This window comes from Dysidea avara, chromosome 10, assembly GCF_963678975.1.
Source record: "Dysidea avara chromosome 10, odDysAvar1.4, whole genome shotgun sequence".
Classification (NCBI taxonomy): domain Eukaryota; kingdom Metazoa; phylum Porifera; class Demospongiae; order Dictyoceratida; family Dysideidae; genus Dysidea; species Dysidea avara.
In genome coordinates, this window is record NC_089281.1 from 21,652,923 (window position 1) to 21,673,006 (window position 20,084).

General features: G+C 37.9%; 3 protein-coding genes across 8 annotated transcripts in view; 1 reads left to right on the forward strand and 2 right to left on the reverse strand.

Moving 5' to 3' along the window:
- The window catches only part of LOC136236317 (uncharacterized), a 4,393-nt gene extending 1,492 nt beyond the window's left edge, over positions 1 to 2,901 (reverse strand). For 2 of the 4 annotated variants that reach the window (XM_066026461.1, XM_066026458.1), the window contains exons 1-2: positions 2,719 to 2,900; positions 2,633 to 2,669 (exon numbers count right to left, since the gene is read on the reverse strand). In XM_066026461.1, the coding sequence (XP_065882533.1) occupies positions 2,633 to 2,669; positions 2,719 to 2,855 (174 nt within the window). In that variant the 5' untranslated portion in view covers positions 2,856 to 2,900. Of the gene's footprint in view, positions 1 to 2,632; positions 2,670 to 2,718 lie in introns of all 4 variants that reach the window. The other 2 variants (XM_066026460.1, XM_066026459.1) reach the window with 2 other exon arrangements.
- Positions 2,899 to 11,728, forward strand: LOC136236315 (methionine synthase reductase-like). Of its 3 annotated transcripts, none has more exons than XM_066026453.1 (16): positions 2,899 to 3,083; positions 3,653 to 3,806; positions 3,882 to 3,999; positions 4,203 to 4,281; positions 4,366 to 5,535; positions 5,741 to 5,887; positions 6,085 to 6,182; positions 6,292 to 6,448; positions 7,031 to 7,109; positions 8,487 to 8,588; positions 8,651 to 8,777; positions 8,931 to 9,033; positions 9,155 to 9,354; positions 10,430 to 10,603; positions 10,655 to 10,728; positions 11,524 to 11,728. In XM_066026453.1, the coding sequence occupies exons 1-16, from the start codon at positions 2,952 to 2,954 to the stop codon at positions 11,601 to 11,603; spliced, it is 2,994 nt and encodes a 997-aa protein (XP_065882525.1). In that variant the 5' UTR covers positions 2,899 to 2,951; the 3' UTR covers positions 11,604 to 11,728. The 3 variants fall into 3 exon arrangements, with proteins under 3 accessions (XP_065882525.1, XP_065882527.1, XP_065882526.1); XM_066026455.1 differs by having other exon boundaries at positions 5,834 to 5,887; XM_066026454.1 differs by having other exon boundaries at positions 3,656 to 3,806.
- Positions 11,729 to 14,155: 2,427 nt separating this feature from the next.
- Positions 14,156 to 19,628, reverse strand: LOC136268259 (uncharacterized). Its single transcript, XM_066063546.1, has 18 exons — positions 19,410 to 19,628; positions 19,180 to 19,256; positions 18,664 to 18,752; positions 18,259 to 18,401; positions 17,802 to 17,903; positions 17,179 to 17,301; positions 16,990 to 17,090; positions 16,863 to 16,935; positions 16,745 to 16,798; positions 16,370 to 16,696; positions 16,103 to 16,312; positions 15,766 to 15,966; positions 15,686 to 15,706; positions 15,391 to 15,554; positions 15,265 to 15,323; positions 15,086 to 15,212; positions 14,877 to 15,021; positions 14,156 to 14,399 (listed from the first exon to the last, which is right to left on the reverse strand). The coding sequence occupies exons 1-18, from the start codon at positions 19,570 to 19,572 to the stop codon at positions 14,257 to 14,259; spliced, it is 2,322 nt and encodes a 773-aa protein (XP_065919618.1). The 5' UTR covers positions 19,573 to 19,628; the 3' UTR covers positions 14,156 to 14,256.
- Positions 19,629 to 20,084: the final 456 nt, after the last annotated feature.

A 20,084-nucleotide genomic window follows, 5' to 3' on the forward strand; every position in this document is an offset into this window, starting at 1 on the left:
TATATATATATTGCAAGTAAAAGGTTTGAGCAAATGAACTTCACATATAGGACATAGGCATCCAGGTTATTTTTATAATTTAGGCAAGTAGTTAACATTGCATTTACAAAAGACAAGGCACTCACTCTAACAGAACACATGGGACAAACGCACAGACAAATGAATACACATATTGCCCTATACTTATCAAATGAGCTTTTCAATATACAGTACTGTGAAGCAATACCACAATGCTATTAACTTACTCTGAGCAAGTTCGAAAAGGTATGCACCAAAAACATATAAAAAACGAAAAAAAAATTGCAACTGGTGGAATTGAACCCACAATCTACAATAATGACTGCAATCAGGTCCTGCAGTTTGCAGTGGAATACAGATGAAATTTTTCTCTACATCATGGCCTTCAACATACTGTTGCAGATGAAGGAAAGCATGTAGAAGTTTGCAATAAGCCTTGTGAGGTAGCCAGATTATGAGCATTTCATTTCACACATGAATCACATCCATACGTGCATAGATTGGTCAATTAATGGCTGATGAATGGGAAAAGATATAGATTTTTTTTAAAGCTGTCATAGGTGGGCAGGGGCATCAGAGTAAAAGTGAAAGTGGTAAAGGCTCAGCATGCATTTTGATATGCTATTTGGAGGCATTCTTTGGACTGTAGTACTGTGTCCAATGTGCTAGCTAGCTACCTGACAACTGTTCAATGATAAAACTGAGACTGACCAAAGAGCACCTCTATAACTGTTTAACTATTAAACTATATCATTTGAGATAAACTGTAAGGAATGTTTCCAAAGCGGCTACAAAGAGAAACAAAGCCAAAATGGTTTTTATGTTTCTGGTCCGTTGAAATTAGGCTTTAGATGAGGGCAGGCGGAATTCAGCAACGATGAAATGACTGCTCAACTAGAGTATATTTACTGACTACTGTATTAGAGTATATCAACCTGTACTGGTCACCGTGTTCATTTCTCGCCGATAAATGCTGGTAAAATGCAAATTAAGACAGTTAGACTTAGTATACCTGTTGCAGTCCAATATGTAGTTCCTTTTCAAAAATCTGATACAGGAACTTTTCTATGTATTTCTGAAATTTCATGTTCTCAGAAAAGGATGCGACCAGAAACATAATTACCAACTGGAGTGGCCTAATGGTAATTATATATATAGAATATTTGACCGTTCTGGTATGAAAAATTGATTGCTCTGCGCTTAAAATTGGCCCAGTCACTTCACAGTCACAGATCATAGTAGGCATTCCAGTATCCAAGATTTTTTAATAAAAAAATTCTATGTATATTTCCCAATAGAACCCCGGCACAAAGTAACAACTTGCATTAACTTGGGATTGCTCTGTCATCCGAGCTCCAATGAGGATGAAAATCGCTATGAGGTTTGTCCACACACTGATCATCATGAAAATCTTAGTTTCATTGTGTGCGTTACATATAAGTAAGTTTTGTGATCTTGTCAAGCCTTGTAATGCAGGTAGAATACTTTTTAAAATGTATTGTCGGGTGGAAGGTAGTCACTGGTGCTTACTTTAAAGTGCATAGTTACTTCTCTCGAGTTAGTAGTTTTCAGCTCCACAGCAATTTTCTGATGGGTGTGTCATCAGCTCAAAAGTATAAACCACTTCAAAGTCAGCATAACAGAAACCACAACTCCACCTTAGATATTGTTGCATCATTGTGGCACCTCCACTTTAGTTGTTTACCTTTATAAGTTGTTAACTTGATGTTTTTACTTACTTGAGATAGCCACACTTGTCTATGGGTATACACCATTGTATTGAGAAGTGTGCAGTAGCTATAGGTGAAACATAATTGCTCACCACAAAGCATACAAAGATCGTGGAGATCCGATAAGACCTGAAGTTACTCTCATTACATGTACAAACTTGCAGCTAGAAGCAACTGCAGTTTCAAGACAGACCAGATTGCTAGATGGCTTCCTAATTCAATTGTGCCATTTTTCCCTGTAAAATGTATGGGGAGACGGGGTAAGGCCACTCCAAATAAATTCTCTGTTTCCCGTCCTGGACTCAAGCATATTTGCATGCGGGCAGGCGGGCGGTCCATTTCCATTATTTCATTATAATATTGGCAGCTTCTCAAGCCATTATTTGCCTGGCACAACCATAAAAAGCTGCAAAAAAGCATGCTTAAGCTTGTTCTTCCCTTTTAAGTTGCAAAAATGGCACAAATGTGAAGTTTGTGCCAACTTGATAGCACTGCTGACACGTGAGCTGACCCTGTTTCAAGATGGCTTTTACTGAGCCTTTCAATATGCAAGAATAACCGGAAAATAATGGAAGAATACGGAATAATGGAATATTTAGAGCTGACGGTAACTAGATGCGGGCGGTGGACGGGAACAGAGAATTTATTGGAGTGGCCTAAAAATGTACCTTTTTTCAGTTTTTAAGTACTGTGCATGCCAAAGTAGCTAATTCCAACCCAACAAACTATATATTTCTGAGATCGGCAATCAATACTCTATCTATTGAGCATATAAAAAGTCAATTTTTTTTTTAAATGGGCTGGAATGCCTAATCATAGTATCATAGTATAGTGGTACACCTCCTGGTAAATTAGACATGCATATTCTCCTTTTATATTCTTACGTGCAGTGAGTGGCATACAACGCCAGTCATCTGAATGCTGCAAAATTGCAAGGATAACATTACGGAGTTATACGGTGTACGTTTACTTCATATGGTCGTCTACATGAGCAATAGTTCCCCGCACACTTCGCTCATATCTTAGCTCCACAGTAGTATCCAATCCTACTAGTGCCTGAATGAGACAAACTAAACTACCATGTCGAGCATTTTTCTTAGAGTTCATCTATGTATTTCTGTATTTCAAAGTATTTCTTCTAGATTTGTAAATCAAATCTACCTTAAAATGTTAGAGTAGCACACGAAGACTGTAAGGACTAGGATGAAACGTATTCTTCTTGTTTATGGGTCGCAGACTGGCCAGTCGCAAGCAATCTCGGAGCAAATAGCTGAAGCAGCGTCATTGAAAGGTTTCCAGGTAGACCTCCATTGTTTGGATCAATCTGGCGTGAAGGTGGGTAATTGTGTCTAAATGTATTGTACTTTTCAACTTACTAAACACACACTGGAAGTGTAAATAGGGAGGTTTTTGATAGCCGGACTTTTCTGGTCCCGCTTCCACCTCCACGTCCCGCAAAAATAGGCTTGGCAGTCTGGGTAGTCAACCCGAGAAGTTATACTGTTTAAGTATCGGTTAAAATCATGCATCCCTGGCTGTGTGGCTCCGAGTTACTTACACTACAAGCTGTCTGTTCTGTATGTCAAGTCACCACTGAGATTTTTTTCTGCATCCAACATAGTTATAGTTTCTGGCACAGGCTTTCTGTAGCCTCCTATCATACATATATACGTAATTATGTCTTCCAGGTCCCCAGTGGGATAGTAGGTAATAAATAGGTTTGTATCTATGGTCTGCTAATGTACATGTTCGTATAATAACACCTTTGATATAAACAAGTCTAACTTGTAAGGACTTACATGCTTGCAGATATGTGAGTACGCACATATGTTTGCATGGTCTCTAGGTCAGTATGTGGCTTAGAGCCTCCTTAAAATGTTCTTTCATTGATTTGCTGTTTCTAGCAGTTTCATTTAGAGCAGGAGCCAGTTATAGTGATTGTGTGTTCGTCTACTGGAGATGGGGATCCGCCTGACAATGCTGCAAAGTTTTGGAGAAAGTTAAAGAAAAGGACACTACCAGAAGACCACCTAGCTAAATGCCATTACACAGTTTTAGGTTAGGAAGTACTAAAATTATACGTGGCATGACATTTGAATGCCATCAATGCTTTACATATAAATCTAATTTCAGGTCTCGGTGATAGCAATTACAGCAAATTTTGTAACATGGGTAAACTTTTGGACGAGAGGATGAACTCATTGGGAGCAACAAGATTTTATGATGCTGGATTTGCAGATGATGCTGTGGGGTAAGCAACAGTGTCAATAGCTGTGTAAACTAAACAAGGAAACTGTGCATGTCTTGTTTTTGAGATTAAATGTGGTAAATTTTTATTGGTAGCTGTTAAAACCACATAAGACAACAGCCACACCTTTTATGATGTGTTACAAGCTATTAAACTTTATTTTCTCCTTAAACTTTTAGTTCTTATGTTCCTATTATTGTTGATAGGCTGGAAGCTGTGGTAGAGCCATGGATTGAAGGCCTATGGAATGCTCTGTCATCCTTGTTTGACCAGAACAGTAATGAGGTACATAAATATTATACGCATGCACACACACGCACACACGCACGGATACACACACAAACTCTATTATGCTATCTCTATGTATAGATGTCAAAGTCACCATCAAGGTCAAACACGAGAATACTGCCTGAAGTAGCTCCAGCAAAACCATTGAGAACGCAAAATTCCAATGAGTCTATACTCTCATCACCGGATGAACTGCGATTTCAAGGTATCTGTAGTCCCACTCCTAGCAAGCAGCTTGACACTGGACCTGGTCCTGAATCTTTGTTGGTGCCTAACTTTTTTGCTAAAGAAAGAAGAAGAAGTGGTTCCCTACCGGCTGCCATTACTATTGACATTACCAATCCTGATGAGCATGACACTGAACTGAGAAGAACTTTTACTGTTAGTGGTCTTACTAAAAAATCAGTGGATGGTAAAAGGAAGAAGGATGTTGTTGACATTAAACCATCAGAGAGTTTTCCACCAATATTATCAAGGGCTAGTTTAACTACCTCACCGAGGCTAGAGAGGCGACATAATGGTAGTCCGATTATGGCACAGAAAAAGTTCACTACTGCTGAAGAAGGGACTTCTCCATCACACCAACTTGTCTCACCTGTAGTACCTAGTTCACCACTGTCCTCATCACCACCCTTGTCACCGCGTAACCTGCGTTCTGCTAAGTGCAGCTCCCCTGTGTTACCACGACGTCAACCAACCATGTCCCTTCCTAGAACTATCACTGCTGATGCCGTGAAATTTCAAGTTGACAAGGGAGTAGAAAAACCAGTCTTCTATTCACCACAACTACCAAGATCAAGAAAACTTGATTCATCTCCCAGCCATACCAAACGAGCTTCCACTCTAAAAAAGTATTACTCTGTCACACAAGAATCTAGTCCACCATCCCACATGTGGACTGGATACTCCCAAGGCTCTTTAAAGCCCATTGATGGGCGAGAGTCATCCAATGAAAATGTGGAAGCCAGAAAGAAGATACTTGCTGGAGCTGCAGACATTGTTAATGGAGTGATTGTTCAAAGACGTCAGCAGTTGCCAAAGATTAAACAGCAGTGTGTATCTTCTCCTTCCCTGGGAAGACATCAAACTGAAGTAATTAAAGCACCCACCTTAGCCAGTACTGATGAAGAAGGTCCTGAGCAAATTGGTAGTGGTAATTTGTCACTGCAGAAGTCTAACTCTGGTTTAGAGTACAAGGAGTTGAACTTGCCCAGCTTTCAGCCACCATTTTTGCACGTAGAAGTAAAAAAGGTATGTTTTCATTTGCTATGTGTAATGGAGCTGAACCTTTTAAAGTACATAATTGACCCACATTTTGAATTTGTGTAAATAACCCCAGTTTTTTTTTTTTTTTTTTTTTTTGGCAATGTAATACAATTATGAGACTTTGAAGGTTCCAAAGCTATCCCACATGTGTATAACCACAATTGTGTGTATGTGTGTGTGTGTATTGCAGCCATCTGGGGAGACATTACCCTACCCTGTGTTGTCAGTTCCGTATACTACAGCATCTCACTTGTACACTAGTCACCTGGTCACTGCTAAACAGGTTACTTCAGATGATGCTGTGAAGCGCACAATGCATCTGAGCTTTAAAGTGGAGGTGAGTCTATATGTACAGTATGTGTATGTGTGTAGTGTGTAGTGTGTACTGTATGTGTGTTAGTATACAGTACTGCATGTACATGTGTTTGTGTGTGCACAGACAAGACGACATCATTTGATCCAGCTGTTGTATGTGCATGTGTTCACATGTTTGTCTCAATCAAATGTCTTGTTAGTTGAATAACACTTTTCTAGGCTGGATCAGACGGTGAACAGCTTTCTTATGAGCCTGGTGATGCTTTTGGGTTTGTGTGTCCTAACAACAAAGAGGAAGTCAACTATCTCTTAGAGAGGTACATAGTGATACTCCTAAATGTTTTACCTTAAATAGTCACTTTGAATATAAATAATTCTGTTACATACGTACCATAGCACACTTTACTGTTGTGTGATCCTTTACAGACTAAGTCTCATGTCAATGGCTGACTATGAAGTTCACCTTCAAATTTTAAGTGAGACACGTAAGAAGAACCCAGTCATACCGAAACATATTCCAAGCTACTGTACTATACGTCAGTTCTTCACCCACTGTGCTGCCATTAGAAGCATCCCCAAAAAGGTAAGAGTTAACTCAAGATCCCTTGCTGTTTGTGCTATAAATTGGACAAGTTGAGCTGTTTATTTATGGTGACATTATTTAATGGTGTTATAAACTTTGTATTAATACCCTTCATGGTGCTAAGGAGAAAAGTGTGAAGACTACAGCATGTGTACTTACAGTACATCATCATTGTGCAGAAAACACAGTAGCTTGTTGGGGCATACCCAGAGGGGTTTCCAGAGGATTCAGAAACTCCCTTTGGATTTTACATACAATAGTATTTGAAGAATGCAGGCTTTCCAAATGTGGGATCCACCTCAATTCCCCACATAACGGTAACATCATTAGTAGTACCTGATGAAGGTATTCTAATAAAGCAGTCTGGTAATAGTGAATATTCTAATAGTCAGCTGTGGTGGAAACCCCTGTTTGGGAATCCTGAATATTGTACATCCCAGAGTTATAAGAGTAGCCGTTTTCTTCTTTGTAGCAGTTCCATTTTTGAAGTTGTATTACCTGGTATATATCTGTTACTACCTTATCACTGCAATATGCTCTTGTTCTAATGGACATGATTTAACAATGCTTACTTTTTCTTAGGCATTTCTGTTCATGTTGTCTCAGTATACTGACAATGAGAAGGAAAAGCGAAGACTTGAGGAACTCTGCAGCAAGCAAGGTCATTGTTGTAACATGCATACCAGTGACACCTTTTTAATTAGAGTATTGTTTGGTCATAGTAGGCAGGTGAGTGCATTATTATGCCCTAAAAATTTGCTCAGTTTTTACACATGCATGCATGGTTATGTGATTAAAAGTACCAGCTCTCAATAAAGAAAGCAGCGTCGGTCAGAGTTAGTAACTTAGTAGTTGGACAGGTGACCACCTATAAATTCCCTTGTGTTGTAGGCCATTATTTTAGTAGTGCTTTTTCTAGTATGATTTTTGTTTTGAAGTAGCCTCTAAAATATGTTAGGTAATAAACAACCATGTCATGTGTCAAGACATGGTAGCATATCAAGAAGCCAGGGCCCCACGTCAGTGTGTCATTCACAGGAAGGACACATGCCAAATTTGAGCACACTCACCACAAGATATGAGCTCTCGCAAAACTTCTATAAACGCCTTGAATTTTGGCAGTTCAAAGGAAATTTTGTACAAAGTTTGATATACAAATCTGATAAGCAATTGCCAAGTTATTTATTCATGTTAAAAACTGATTTGTTTTCATCCCTACAGACAGGGTAACTGACATTCATAGCTCAAACCTTTTTTGGTTTGAGTGTAACAGCCACAGAGACATAATTCAAAAACTAAGCATTGCTAACAAGCATGTAAAACATTTTGTAAACAAAGATACAGTGGAACCTGCCTTAGTTGCTACTGCCTGCAGCTACCTGTATAGAAAATCCCCTCTGTAAAAATGACTAGCTTTATATCCTCCATACACTATCCCACCTGTTTACGGCAGCCATCTGGTTGTTAAGGCCAAGAAATTTTGTTCTGGCTTAGACAGGTTCCACTGTAGATCATTTTCCAAGCCTACAGGACAAATCACTTAAGGTTAAAAAGTCAGTGTCTGGCTGGATTTAGCCTTTTGTGGTTGCAAGTGAATCAGAATACATCTTTGAAATGCATAGACATACTCTAATAGAGCAGTCACCCTAATACGTTGAACATTGCAGTATGTTTTTAAGGAAAATCACAACAACGTAAACAACATAATAAGTAAAATCACATATGAATGATGTGAATGCAGCATATTGTTCTTTTCTTGATCACTCTTCTCTTAAAATAGAGGCCATAGGTCAGCTGGGGAGTTGGAAATACAAAACAGTGATAAAACTGTGAAAAAGGATGCTGCCTTTAAAAAGCCAGGGTATGTGGCCAGCAAGAAATGGTTGCAATGATGTTAACGCCAAGCAGTGATTGTAGCCATTTCTTGGCTGCCACATTTGCTTCATGACTCTTTCACCCGGACTTTTTTTGGGGGGGGGTACCCTTTTGTTAAGATTGAAGAAATAAACTTTATTTGATTTTTGCATATATCCTGTAGGAGCTTCAGAATATACTCATTTATTTATTGAATATCACTTGGACTTGTTGGATGTCCTTAATGCCTTCCCTTCATGTGCACCTCCTCTACCAAGACTAATAGGTATGTTTGTCATATGTGTTTACGTGTGTACCATATAAATGCATAATTGTTCCTTGGAACAGAATTTTTACCAAGACTACAACCAAGGTACTACTCTGTAGCCAGCTCACCTGATACTAGTCCAAGCCACTTTGACATTGTGTTCAACGTTGAACATATCCCTGATAGAGACTGGATGAGCCAGCAGAGGTAATCACTACACACACACACACACACACACACACACACACACACACACACACACACACACACACACACACACACACACACACACACACACACACACACACACACATACACACACACACACACACTCCATTTATTAATTTACTTGTCCAACAGACATGGTCTGTGTACTGGATGGCTGGCTGAGTTAGCACAGAGATCAATAGTCATGACAAAAGCAGGAGAAAGCTCTGTCGATCCACCACAGTACAATGATAAGGTTCACTCACACTTGTATTTTGAATTCTCTATCTAATAGTAATCTGACATATGTGTACCATGTGTGGCATTGGGTTTGTGTAATATTGCAAGTTGTATCACAGTATTTATGTCCTACTTAGGTGACCATTTTTTCTCGGTTGCTCAACCCCTTCCATCTACCTGCTGATCCTTCTTTGCCACTCATAATGGTTGGTCCAGGAACTGGCGTGGCACCTTATATTGGTTTCCTACAACATCGGAGATCTCTGAAAAGCGAACAACTGGGACCCAGCTGGTTGTTCTATGGCTGTAGACATCCGCTGAAAGATTATCTCTTCAAGTAAGAGTTTTAACATTATAGTTTTGAAGCAGTTTTGTCATGGATCTGTCTTGCATTCGATACTACATAGGACTCAGTCAAAAGTGTTGTCAAATAATTGTTGTCCCATAGATCAGTCAGCTATTACTTGCTGACCCTATATATAGATTTTTATTATCCACATAGCAACACATATAGAATACATTATTTATCTTAACTCTTGTTCTGAAGGCAGTATCAATTTTGTTTGGCTGCCATTACACATGCATCAGCCTCCTCTATCCGATGGTATCAATTAAATCGACGTCAATATGTTTACACATTGCAAATTTACAACAAATGGTAGTAAGTAGCAACCTATGCAATGCAAAATCCATTGGAGAGTCAAACACGAAGTACGCATTCTAATGTGTGGCATCACGCATAACCATGGTGATTACGAAGTTTGTTGTGGGTGGAATCAGATAAAGTGATTCATAAGGAGTTGAATGGTACTAAACTTTATGATATTTGATCATGTTTAGTGTTTGCAAAAGTTGAAAATACAAAGTGATGCAAAATGTATGGAGTTTTGTATTTGAGAAATCGAAGAAGTGGTCCATTCAGCCTGAGACCTGTCAGACAATTGGGCATGATCTAAGGAACCAAAAAATCAAATAAAGGACACTGGCAATGAACAGTATTGCTAATAAAATGATTATTGGTAGTAACTTTGTAATTTTCATTTTTGCCATTCTGACGTTACTAAACTAATCCCAATAGCATGTTTTGATATGCAGTTTGTAAGTTTTAGTATAGAAATTTGAACTAAAATGCACTATTTGTTAGAGCCCTATAGGCAGCAATTGTATCAATGGTTAACATATTTTACAAACAATTAATGTTCCAGATCCCACTACATTTAGCAGTATATAGCTACATATTACTACTACCAAGCATATCACCAACTGTTCAACAGGTGTGTGTGTGTGTGTGTGTGTGTGTGTGTGTGTGTGTGTGTGTGTGTGTGTGTGTGTGTGTGTGTGTGTGTGTGTGTGTGTTTTATTAGAGTTAACAAATATTCCTGTTATAATCATGTTTGTGTGCACTTCACTAGGAAAGAGTTGGCATCTTATGTCGCTGATGGAACACTCACTCATCTTTTAGTATCATTTTCTCGCTATGATGATATATCAGGCCATCACCGTTACGTTCAGGATAGTATAAGAGCTAAAGGCAAACAGTTAGCTGAGGCTATCATGGAGCAACAAGCAGTAATATATGTGTGTGGGTAAGTAGTGATAAAGTACCTGTGTGTTTATATGTTTACTTTTCTCTCTAGGGATGCCCGCAACATGTCCAGAGACATTAAGGAAGCTTTTATGAGTGTTCTATCGGAGTATTTTCATGATAAAGGTAGTGTATCTATGGTGTTATTGTGACAGGCCTTGTTGCATGGTTTAGTAACTTTGCTGCATACACCCATCCCTATATTCCATCAGATGTCTCTCACTTGTGTAGATTACGTTCAAGTTTTCAATTGTTACGTTTACAATATTAGTGTATTAATATAAAAGTGAAGTAGGGATTCAAGTAATAAAAAAGTAGCGAAGCAAGATACTTGAATAAACTTAGCTATGTGGAAAAATCCCTTTGTTCAATACCAAAGTAGGGATTTACCTACAGAGCTACGTTGTGATACCATCATTCGTAAGTCTTGTTTTGCTACTTTGTATTGCTTAGATCCTTACTGTAAAGAATATTGCCCATGGCTGTTGTCTTATGGTAACTGCTTTATTTGAGTGTCTTGATCAAAGGCAATGGCACCATCCAAATGCTGCCATTAACACGCCTCTTAAGTATCTATCATGTAGTATATCTCTACCAGAGGCTCACCTTCGGGGGAGAGGATATATCCCCTACAGTACTACCATACTATATGTATGATGTTCTTTTGTAGTTGATCAGATTTTGGAAATTTTGATTTCAAAGTTAAGCAGCATTATTAAGATTACCAGCACTTGTAGATTTGTCATGAATGCGTCCTTTTATATAGTTATCTGAATTTGTCTCGTATCAAACAAACTAATGTGTAAATCGGGGAAGTGGCCATTTGAAATAGTTACATACAGTAGACAAACTATGTATTACATCAATATGTATACCTCGGTGTAGGAAATATTTATCCATACTTTTTTTTGTCTTTCTTAGCCACTCCAGTTGCCACTGCAGAAGAAGTACTAACAACAATGCAGGAAGACCGCCGTTACATTCTAGACATTTGGGCATAAGTTTATTTATATTTTGCTGGAAAAGAGTCACATAATATGATGTATGTATTTTTTAAATGCTATGTGATTAACCAGCTATATTAATGCCATTTTACTGCATTAGTGATGCTCAAGCCAACTTCAAACATCTGGTTGTGCTAAGTCCATCTCGGTGAATTGGGCTTTGATTTCATATGGTGATATGACATTTAAGATTATTACAATGCATGGATGTAACCTGCTAGTTAATTTTGCTATAGCTACACATCGGATAAATAATCTATGACTTGTAAACATAACTTTTATCACCTGCTTTATAGCTAGCTATTGCTAGTGGATTAGTATTTAAAATTATTTAGATGGTTTCTTCCTAATAGAGCAGTCAGTAGAACTACAGAACTGATGCTCTTTCATAGTAGTACTCCAAAATCATAGAGCTTACAAATTTATGCAAACAGCATGGTTCAATTTTTTATAATAAACTGTCCACTAGGAAAAAAAGTATCTCACCACGTACACTGTATACGTTTTTTTCACCAAATGAAGCGCTCATCATCTGACTTAATTAGTCACTTAAGGGGGCAAGCAACTATGTCCTATGGCTTCCGTGAATAAAATTATGTGTTTTGTTTTCCACCTGATGAATAACACATGTTGTAGTTGAGACATTGAACTTCTGTTTAGTGCAGGTCTGAGTGAAATCCTTTGAAGTATGCACAAATTATGGCGTGGTTACAAAACACTGTAATTTTAACACTAAAATTGATTCTCCTCCTACAGCTAACTGTGAAACTCCCCAAAAATTCTTGCAGTGGCTTGTAATAACATTATCTTTAAAAGTATGGAACCATATTTTTAGGAATGACTACTATGGCTTCAAAAGAGGAGATAACTGTTTTTCATAAAAAAATTTAAGAGTTCAATAGCTCAATTGATAAAATACTTCAAAAAATTACTTCCATACTTTTGTTACAAACATACTTAGGTAGCAGATGACAAAGTTTAAGGAGTGTAGAATTAAAACTGTGAGGCTAGATCCAAAATTTGTAGAATTCTCATTCTTTAGGTCTAAAATACTAAACTGAGTCATAAAGTTAGTACTTCTAACTGGAGATGGTGATTTTTAATTACCACAAACACAACTGATGAAAAAGGGGATGGAAAACAAGCACAGATCAATGAAAACCAAGATTTTGCATGTGAAGCCATAGGAATTATTAGCGTGCCCCCTTAACCCACAGTCCTTTTTCCTATGCAAGGTGCAAGTGTGTATTTTATGTGTAAATGCAAACATCTATTTGACCAGTATAACCTATATATAGGTGTTGTTTGGTATTGTTAAAGTGAGTGATTAATAATCATGATGTACTAGATTTAATTCCCATGAAAAGATTTTTCTTCATGTATACTTTTGGTGCTACTAAGTACCTCCAAGCCCATAACTGGATGCAGTTGTGCATCCGTAGAAAGCTGGCCTGTCTTCAGTGTATATACACAGTGTAAGTAGAGCCTATGAAAAACACTGAAATATAACCTTTGACCTCAGTCATTTTGCTTTTTCTAATCCAATAAGCCACACCTTAATGGAAAAAGAAGAAGTATATCACAGGGGCGTATGGAGGGGGGGTTTCCAGGGGTTTCAGGAAACCCCTTTGGATTTTACATAGCACTTGAATCATTAAGAAATTGACACTTCAGGTTTCCAGAATCTAGAATCTATCATGGAACAGGACACATTTTAAACTTTTATCTTAGTTAAATAATAGTTTCTAACATGATAGCAACGCTTATAGCATTGTTCTGGATTATGATTTTGGTGAAAAGATCAAGATACTCTAATAGAGCAGTCAGGCAATATAACCTACCCTAATATAACAGTCACTTAGCTGTAGTGGAAACCCTTTTCAAAATTCCTGCGTACGCCCCTGTATATCATATAGTCAAAAGTTAGCACTGATTAGATGTCAGGTCCCAGATCTTAAAATACCTCCAATGCAACACAATCATATGAAAGTATTGTGTTCTATGCTTTGAAACAGGTCATATTAGTGTGACTAAATAAGCATTCACCAATATTGGTGAATGTTTATTTGATCACACTAATATGACACGTTTTAAAGCATGATATACAAACCACCCTACATTCTCAGGATATCAATACCATGCATGGCTTTACAGGGTACATTGATAACATCCTATTTGTGGTAACATGAAGTAGTGGTACTTGTCCTATACCTAAATGTATTATGTTGACACTTCCTACACATTAGATAGGTATACAGTATCATATATTTATTCATTAAGATTTTACAGCACAAGTGCTGAAGGTCTGTAGGACTCCTGGTCCTACAGCCTGTTTAAAGTTGAAAATATGTTTGAAAAATGGTGGAGAAAGGAGAAAAAAAATTATATGTTGCGTTGAAGTGTATACGGTCTATACAAAGTTGGCCTATCTATACTGTTGCACCTATCTTAGTAGTAGTAGTTTGACTTGTCATAGAGAGAATTATATGCACTCTGTGATATGACACTGTTGTCTGCATAGCTATATTCACATTGTTTATGAACAAGAATTGCAAGCAAATTCTTATTACATTTTCATGTACGTGCAATATATATATAAATAAGTTTATAACACAACATAGTTTTGTTTATGACAGAGACAAGCTGTCATCTAAAACATAACAATAATAAGACACATCATTATCAAATGGCAGAATGCCATAAGAGAAGCAGCGCCACCTCCACCTCCACCCTGATTTTGCCCAGTTTGGTCATTACCAGCAGTGATCATGATATCAGCTGGTGGTTTTCTGCCTATAAAATTAATATAAACACATTAATTTTAATGATGTGAAAATTATACTGAATTGTCAGGACAGAAATAACATAACACAGCATAATTTACATACTCTCTGGCATTAGCCATTAATTTTGTTTATTAGTCTGTTGTTCATGCCAATGTATATCTGATGTGCACAGAATGGACAGATATAAATGTATGACAACAGTTGCTTTTATGTTACATAGATAACAAACTTATTGGTACATAATGAGGCTTGAAAATTTTTTTTATTGTTATGAATGTCAAACTATCACATCAGCTTGTTCAAAAAACCCTCAAGATGATGTAATCACAAGTATAGGTTGTAGTAGGTGTACACAAATTTATAGAACAGTATGGGCTAGGTCGCATACTAAAACATACATCTGCAGATGTGACGATTACTTCCGGTAAATCATGTGTGCAAACTATGCATGCCATTTGCAGCTCTTATGTACTGTTAAAGGTACCTGGACAACTCCTAGGATCAGGTAGACAGATAGGGCGGTTGGATACGATTGGTGTTGTTGGGTGGTAGCCTATGGTCTTTGCTTGTATGTCAAACTCTCCACCCCAGCCATACAAGAAATTACGGCACTCATCCAAAGAAATATCCTGTATACAAACAAGTGAATCAACACCCAACTGCACATGGTTGTGTATGTATGTCACAACTAACTTGAGCATCATTAGAAACATATGGCCTCATAAACTGCATCATCATCATACCATCCCTGTTCATTGCCAACATTTGTGTCAGTTGTGAGTGATCATCAATTGATGGTTGGAAACGGCCAGTAGCATATCTGAAAAAAACGGCAAGTAGATTAACATTATTTAATGTTATAATGAGTGTACCTGTCAGTAACAAAATGGCCTTTATCATCTGATGCTCCCACAATAACATCACTGTCAGTCTGTACAAAATTTTTAAAATAGTGACATATTACTACATGGAGCAAGTAACAAGTATGCATTGCATACCATTATGTTGTTATTAGAAAACCCAATTCCTACCCAACCAGTTGTGCGAGCTTGAACAGCAAAGAACACTTTGTGAACATCACCAAGAACCATCCATGTAGCTTTGTAGGTGCAATTGTTTCCATCAGCACTACACCCAGTACTCCAGCTACCCATACAGTTATCTGTAGTTAGAGAAAACAGTGTATGATATATACATAGCACATGCAGTTCAACAGCTCCAAGTCCACAAAATCTCTATGAAAGGCTGGGGTATTACATGTTGTGTGTGTTTTGTTGCATTGGACTTACGTACTTTGTGGCCCAGAATCAGTCTCTAAAATGTTGATAGAAAAGTACGTTAACATTCGAATGATGTTTTCAAGTTCATCTTACCAAAGAAATTTATTCCTGTAGTTCCTCTATTTCTAGTACCATGGTATTTCAGTTCATCTTCTTTGTAAAATCTGTCATTTCTAGCTGTACCAGCTTCTATACCAGATCCAGGATTGTGGAAGTAGTCAGGATAAACCTGACCAAATGACCATATCACATGTGTGAGTTCATTTCCAATGGAATGGTCAGCAGGATCATCACCTACACAGAGATCCCACAATTATATAATAACTGGCTACTGGTACATAAGTACAGCAATGTGCAAGGTTAGGTTCAACTAAAAAAAGAACCTTGTGGTTCATATGGAGGCTTCTGGTATGATTTAATATCAGCATACCAGCATCTAAACGTCTTCTGTATTTGATATAAGTCATGCCATCTCGTTCCATTCCTACTGCTGCAGTCAGGCTGTCTCTTCCACCATAGAAATCATCAGTTCTAGGAGTAGAACGATCTCTAGTGTAGTAGTCCAAGATTCTACTTTGTTTCCCTCTGGCAGCACCCACCACTACATCTACACAGTCCATGGGGTGTAGGTTTGAGTTATCTACAATGATAATTAATATACATACCATAAAATAGCTTGCAACTACAAAGTTGATACCATTTGGTTCTGGCTCTGGTTCAGGCTCAGGCTCTGGTTCAGGCTCAGGCTCTGGTTCAGGCTCAGGCTCAGGCTCAGCAGTTGCAGAAGGTTCTGATGTTGGCTCTGGCTCTGGTTCAGGTGTGGAACTTGGTTCAGGCTCTGGTTCTGGTTCAGGAGTTGGTTCAGGCTCCGGTTCAGGTTCTGGGGTGGATTCAGGCTCTGGTTCTGGTTCTGGAGTTGAACTGGGTTCAGGTTCTGGCTCTGGTTCTGGCTCAGGTTCAGCAGTACCAGTTGGCTCTGGCTCTGGTTCAGCAGTTGATTGTGGAATCACATCGGATAATCGATCTGTATAATAATAAATTTTATATTACTGTACTATAGTCACATGCTGACATGAATTTGGTGGAAACAATCCAGGTGAATTAGCTCGACAATTTCCAGGAATTCCTGCAAATTAAATAAAGGAAAAGAAAGAAAATGAAATGCACATATAGAATTACAGGAAACTCACCTGCTGGCCTAACACCAAGCCCAACATAACTAGTCCCATTAAGCTTTAATGCCACCTCCAACTCTTGTTGGCCCTATGCATTTCAAAGCATGTCAAGTCACTGCACTATAATATAGTAAACCCTTACATTCTCAGTAACAAGTTTGGCATACAGACTCAATCTGGGAGCAAGCTGACGATAAATGGTATAGTCTTCTGGGTTTATTTCAGCATCTGTTAACTGTGATCCTAGTGAACACATAAATATCATATAGTGCATACTTAAGGTATACTGATAATCATTGCTCTTTGTTTATTTATATATAGGTGTACTTACTCCTTGAGCAATCTTTTCCAAACCAGCCAGGATTACAGAAGCACTGACGGTTAGGATAGTTGGTTGACTGAACATCTAAGCATTTTCCATTATAATTGCAATCAGAAGAATCAGAACAATCATCTAAAAGAGAAAATACAAAAGTACTTTACCAGTCTGTTGTAACTTGCTAGTGTACTGGGAATACATGTATACTGATAAACAAAGGAAGTCATGCAAAGTTGACATAATGCCACCACAAAGAATGATGCCATGCAGGCATTGCTAAACAGTTACTCATCCCGGTTGATACCATCAACAATTTTAAAAGAATTACTCTTTCCTGATCATGGGGTTAGTTGACTATATTGATGTATTTCAGTGCATGGCACTCTACTACCTATGCATACACACATCAAATCAAATAATATCTAACTGCATGATATAATCACCATGCATCACAAAACAGACAGTTTAATGCGACATATTTCTAAGCAATAAAACACTAACTGTTTCTTAGTACTGATTCAAGTTACTGGAAAAGAATTTGTTCTTTGTTTATCTACATACGTAGGACTCCAAGCACTAGTCATTTACTCCAAGAGGCAGCACAAACAATAGCTACAAACTAATCAACACACTACCTTTATACTGGCAGACATTTCCACTGTACATCTGTTCACAAGTACACAATCCATTGGTGCATGTGCCATGACCAGAACAAGTGTTGCCATTGCATGTATCATCTGAAAGAGGTTTACAACAATCGTAACGCAACATAAAGGTTCTAACAAATTCTTTTACATTTAGGCACCTACTATACAGCACAATGTATCATAGTTGCAATAACATATAAGATTATACACACGAATACAGTTAGTATAGTAATGGTAGTAAGGACACACGTGCATCACATAGCATTGGCACCTGCACACATGCAATTGATGTTGCAATGCAATTTGCAGCTAGCTGTTTATGTACAAAGCCACTCATATTCATGCATGCCGGTATTCTCACAATAAGCATGTAAAAAAACACTGCTAACATCGTCTTCATATATAGCATATATATTCAATGGATACTATAACCTCAGATACTAACCTTCTTGAATAGAGATTTCAGCACAGCTCCAGAAGATGTACTGAGCTCTACCAGCAGACCATTCACTAGCTTGTCTCAATAGTTGTAGTGTACAACGCTCACAAGTGTACCCATCTGGTAATGTGATCTGTCGTGATGTTGCTCTGTTAACAACATGAGTTGATGTTAATGTGTGAAAAGTGCACAATTGGTTTAAAACAAAACAATTGATAACAATCACTTCATTCAAGAAACCAACCATAGAATTAAACACCATGCTATGTAAATAACTTTCCATTTTTTTCAATCATGCCTAAAGTTATTCCTAGAGTTATTGTTTGTTTACATGGATACCGGCACATTTCCACCTATCTCACATGCACAGAGAACTAGAGCATGTATGAAAATACACGTGTGCACACTCACGTGCTATCATCTCCACCAACCCATTCTCCACCAGTTAGTTGATGTGCTAATGAACCGTTTCTTTCCAGTATGTTCACTTGAATACCACCCTGTACAGACAAATTACACACATTTAAATACTGTTATGTGGAAGCTAGGCAGAATTGATTCATAGTTTGTTGTCAAAGGTTTTTTTTTTAGAAAATCATGAGTATACAGGCAGTAATTTTCATTAAACGTGCTATAGCTGTATTTCAGAAGTCAGTACTGAGCTGCATTTTCAGCTAGATTTAGCTAACTAGCTACCACTGTAGTAAACTTTATGATCCATATTTCACAAGTAATATACCACTGTCAGTCACCATATAACCAATTATATCACATAGCATCTCTAGCACTGCATAAGAAAACATTCTTATTATCATGCACAGCTTGAATGTGATACCTATAGTATACTAATAGAGTATAATAGTATAGACATAGCTGTATGAATTATAACTATATATATATAGCTAGCTATAATGTATACTTACATACCCTGTGAGGATAAGCCACATGGAAAGTGATGGTGATAGTCCTACCAGCAGGCAGGGTGGTTACCATAGCATTGTCATCTGTAAAAATACAACTCGAAATGAAAGTACTATATTAAATCACTATATGCACGCATGATGGCCACACTGCAAAATTCCAGTAAAGAATCAGTAGCAATTGTGCCGGGCAGCTATCACTGTAGCTATATGTAATGCAGTATCCGGCTTAGTTACCATTTGGAACTCCGCACGGTCCTCCTGTCCTAACGTTGTCTAGAAAATCGTAGTCTGGAAACCTCGCTGGTGGGTAAGTTAGTGCAAAATGAGCAGCACCAAATCGGAATAAAATTACAGTGACAACGAGCAGTAGAATGGTCAGTTGCTTGTAAAACATCATCTGGTAATTCTGTGCACAAAGAAGCCACGCAATAAATTCCGAAAACCTCGTGACTCAAAATGTGGGAGGGGCTCGGGGCGGATATGGTTAACTCAAATACTGGTCTCGTGAACTTTCATGCACAGTAAAAGCTCCAGCTATTAAAAGTTTACACACTAAGAAGTCAGCTAGTCATCTTTATTTGATGTATAAATGTACTGATCTTTATTCTCGTCGATGGGTTAGCGGCTTAGTGCCAGTAGCTACGTACCAGATTATCACACCAAGTTCCACTGTATCATGTAGCTATTTATATAGGCTGCAGCTATAGAAGTCGATGGCTACTGGTAACAAGCTGGAAGAATACTGAATGCATACATGGTAGCTAGCTTAATAGCTACAGAGAACAGGCAATCAAGAGAATACTGAAGCAGATCATAATCATTTACCATCACAGGATTGGGAAGAGTTTGCCTCTCTGCCCACTGTTTGAGCGTGAAGACCTTTTTCTTTTATTGTTATATTTAAAAAAA

What these genes read in the sequence shown, in the direction of transcription:
- LOC136236315 (XM_066026453.1), top strand. Translation starts at nt 2,952, where the DNA reads ATGAAACGTATTCTTCTTGTTTATGGGTCGCAGACTGGCCAGTCGCAA. An exon ending in TGGATCAATCTGGCGTGAAG is followed by an intron (nt 3,084 to 3,652) that starts GTGGGTAATTGT and finishes TGCTGTTTCTAG; the next exon opens with CAGTTTCATTTAGAGCAGGA. An exon ending in GCAGTAATATATGTGTGTGG is followed by an intron (nt 10,604 to 10,654) that starts GTAAGTAGTGAT and finishes TTTTCTCTCTAG; the next exon opens with GGATGCCCGCAACATGTCCA.
- LOC136268259 (XM_066063546.1), bottom strand. Translation starts at nt 19,572, where the DNA reads ATGATGTTTTACAAGCAACTGACCATTCTACTGCTCGTTGTCACTGTA. An exon ending in ACCGTGCGGAGTTCCAAATG is followed by an intron (nt 19,257 to 19,409) that starts GTAACTAAGCCG and finishes GTATTTTTACAG; the next exon opens with ATGACAATGCTATGGTAACC. An exon ending in TGGAAAAGATTGCTCAAGGA is followed by an intron (nt 17,091 to 17,178) that starts GTAAGTACACCT and finishes TGTGTTCACTAG; the next exon opens with GATCACAGTTAACAGATGCT.